Source organism: Capricornis sumatraensis, chromosome 4 (genome assembly GCF_032405125.1).
Source record: "Capricornis sumatraensis isolate serow.1 chromosome 4, serow.2, whole genome shotgun sequence".
Classification (NCBI taxonomy): Eukaryota; Metazoa; Chordata; class Mammalia; order Artiodactyla; family Bovidae; genus Capricornis; species Capricornis sumatraensis.
The window spans coordinates 103,080,365-103,083,079 of record NC_091072.1 but is presented as its reverse complement, the minus strand read 5'-3'; the positions used below and the strand labels follow the sequence as shown (position 1 = coordinate 103,083,079).

Here is a 2,715-nt window from a genome sequence, read left to right as displayed (position 1 = left end):
AATAGAATAATTGCTGAAAAAATATTAACTCTACCCTCCTCTTTCTTCTCTCTCCTCATTATTATAAAAGTATATAATAGTATAAAGAGTTCAAATATGTTTAAGTTTCTAAACTTTAAAAATATTTAAGTAGATAAAAAAATAAATTTATTTATTTTAATTGGAGGTTTTTGAAATTTCCAACCCTCTAGTGACTGTCGTTTGACTTCATGAAAGTTCCAAATAGAATAAAAATTACTAATAATGTCATTTCTATTACCTGGTAAAATGAAAATTTCAGAAATTCACATCAATTCTAACATTCTTTTAATCAAACTAAATGGCCTATAAAATTGTAACACCAACCTGTGTTCTTTACTTCATCCAAATATATTAGAATAAAAAATGTTTAGAAAATTCTGAAGCAACATTCAACTTTATACAGTTAATTAGGTTCAGTGTGGGGAATTTTTTAACACGGGAACAGATGAAAAGCACTCATACAACTGTACTGAAAGAGTTTGGGCAGATTATGAGTAATAGAAAGCATTGAAAAGAATTTTACTCTTTTAATGATATAATCACTTGCATTTCCTGGAGAAAAAGATAACCTTTTGGATGGTTTCCTTGAAGGCTTGTTTCACTTGCTGGTTCCTCAGTGAATATATAAATGGATTCATCATAGGAGGAAGAGAAGCATTCAGAATGGATGCTCCTTTCGTCAAGGATACCTTTTCTTTTGCTGATGGGTTGGCATACATGAATATACAGCTTCCATAAGAGATGGAAATGACAATGATGTGAGAAGAGCATGTAGAAAACGCCTTTTTTCTCTGACTGGCAGATGGCAGCCTCAGAATTGTCTTGATGATGAACATGTAGGATAGAATTATTAATGCCAAAGTAAAAAGCAGAATCTCTACTGCAGAGTAAAAACCAATCACTTCAAGGAGCCATGTGTCTGAGCAGGATAGTTGCAAGAGGGGAAAATAGTCACAAGCAAAGTGATCAATTATATTGGAACCACAGTAATCTAACTGGAGAAAAAGAATAACAGGTGGGAAGATGTTTAAGAACCCTGCCAGCCAAGCACAAAAGACAAGCAATACACAGACTCTATTGTTCATGATGGTTGTATAATGCAGGGGTTTGCAAATAGCTACATAACGATCATAGGACATAGCAGTTAGAAGATAAAACTCGGTGATACCCAAGAAAATGAAGAAAAACATCTGAGCTGTACAATCATTGTATGAAATCGTTTTGTCCCTGGTGATAATTGTGCCCAGAAATCTAGGAATACAGACAGTTGTAAAGGAAATTTCTAATATAGAGAAGTTCCTGAGGAAAAAATACATAGGTGTATGTAGATGGGAGTCCACCAAGGTGAGAATGATGATGGTCAAATTTCCAGTGACACTTAATATATATGTGATGATTAAAAAGAGAAAAATCACAATCTGAAGCTCTGGGTCATCTGATAGCCCCAGAAGAATGAATTCTGTGGGTCTTGTGTGGTTTTTCATTGCTGATCCTTTCCCCCCATTCAAACAGAAAATGGATGTTTCCTATAAGAAATAAAAGATCAAAACACATTTGAGGATAGAATACAAAGCTTTTAAAGTATCCTTCATGGCGATAATGAATGAAACTTAAAATTCACCTACAGAACTCTCTCCAATTTCCATTCAGCTTTTCATTCTAGTAAGGAATATTATCTGAAGTTCAAAATCATTATTTTTCTTCAAAATACATTATCATAGACTATGGATAAAATAAAACTCTTATGATAACACTTAAATAGGGCTATTTTTTCTAATAATTTTTAATTGGTTCAAGGTATTCTTTAAGATATTTAGCTTCCTTTGTAAAAAGTACAGAAATATTTAAATTGGTTCTCCTCCTCTCCTCATTATTATAAAAACCAGTATAGTTTGCAGATAACCTAAATAGAGTTTGAAAGCATACAGAGTTTATGTATGCCTACTTCCACATTTTATATTTTGCATAAGTGAGGCCCACTTTGTTTAGGTGATTTTCACTAGTTTAAATGACTAGTGAACATAGTAAAACTGTGGGAAATTTGTAAATAGATGGGAATACCAGACAATCTAAACTGCCTCCTGAGAAATCTATATGCAGGACAAGAAGCAGCAGTTAGGACTGGACAGGGAACAATGGACTGTTTCAAAATTGGGAAAGGAGTACTTCAAGGCTGTATATTATCACCCTGCATGTTTGTGTGTGTGTGTGTTAGTTGCTCAGTCTTGTCTGACTTTTTACAACCCCGTGGACTGTAGCCACAGTCCATGTGGATCACAACAAAGTGTGGAAAATTCTTAAAGAGGTGGGAGTATCAGACCACTTGACCTGCTTCCTGAGAAATCTGTATGCAAGTCAAGAAGCAAGAGTTAGAACTGTACATGGAACAAAAGAATGGTTCTAAATCGGGGAAGGAGTACCTCAAGGCTTCATATTGTCACCCTGCTTCTTTCACTTATATGCAGAGTACATCATGCAAAATGCTGGGCTGGATGAAGCACAAGCTGGAATCAAGATTGTGGGCAGAAATATCAATAACCTCAGATATGCAGATGACACCACCCTTATGGTAGAAAGCAAAAAAGAACTAAAAAGCCTCTTGATGAAAGCGAAAGAGGAGGAGAGTGAAAAAGTTGGCTAAAAATGCAACATTCAGAAAACTAAGATCATGGCAACCAGTTCCATCACTCCATG

At 34.8% G+C, this 2,715-nt stretch overlaps 1 protein-coding gene across 1 annotated transcript; it reads right to left on the bottom strand.

Moving 5' to 3' along the window:
- Positions 1–560: 560 nt before the first annotated feature.
- LOC138077817 (olfactory receptor 6C3-like) lies at positions 561–1,505 on the bottom strand. The gene has a single exon (XM_068970080.1). It carries the CDS (start codon positions 1,503–1,505, stop codon positions 561–563), a length of 945 nt encoding a protein of 314 aa, XP_068826181.1.
- Positions 1,506–2,715: the final 1,210 nt, after the last annotated feature.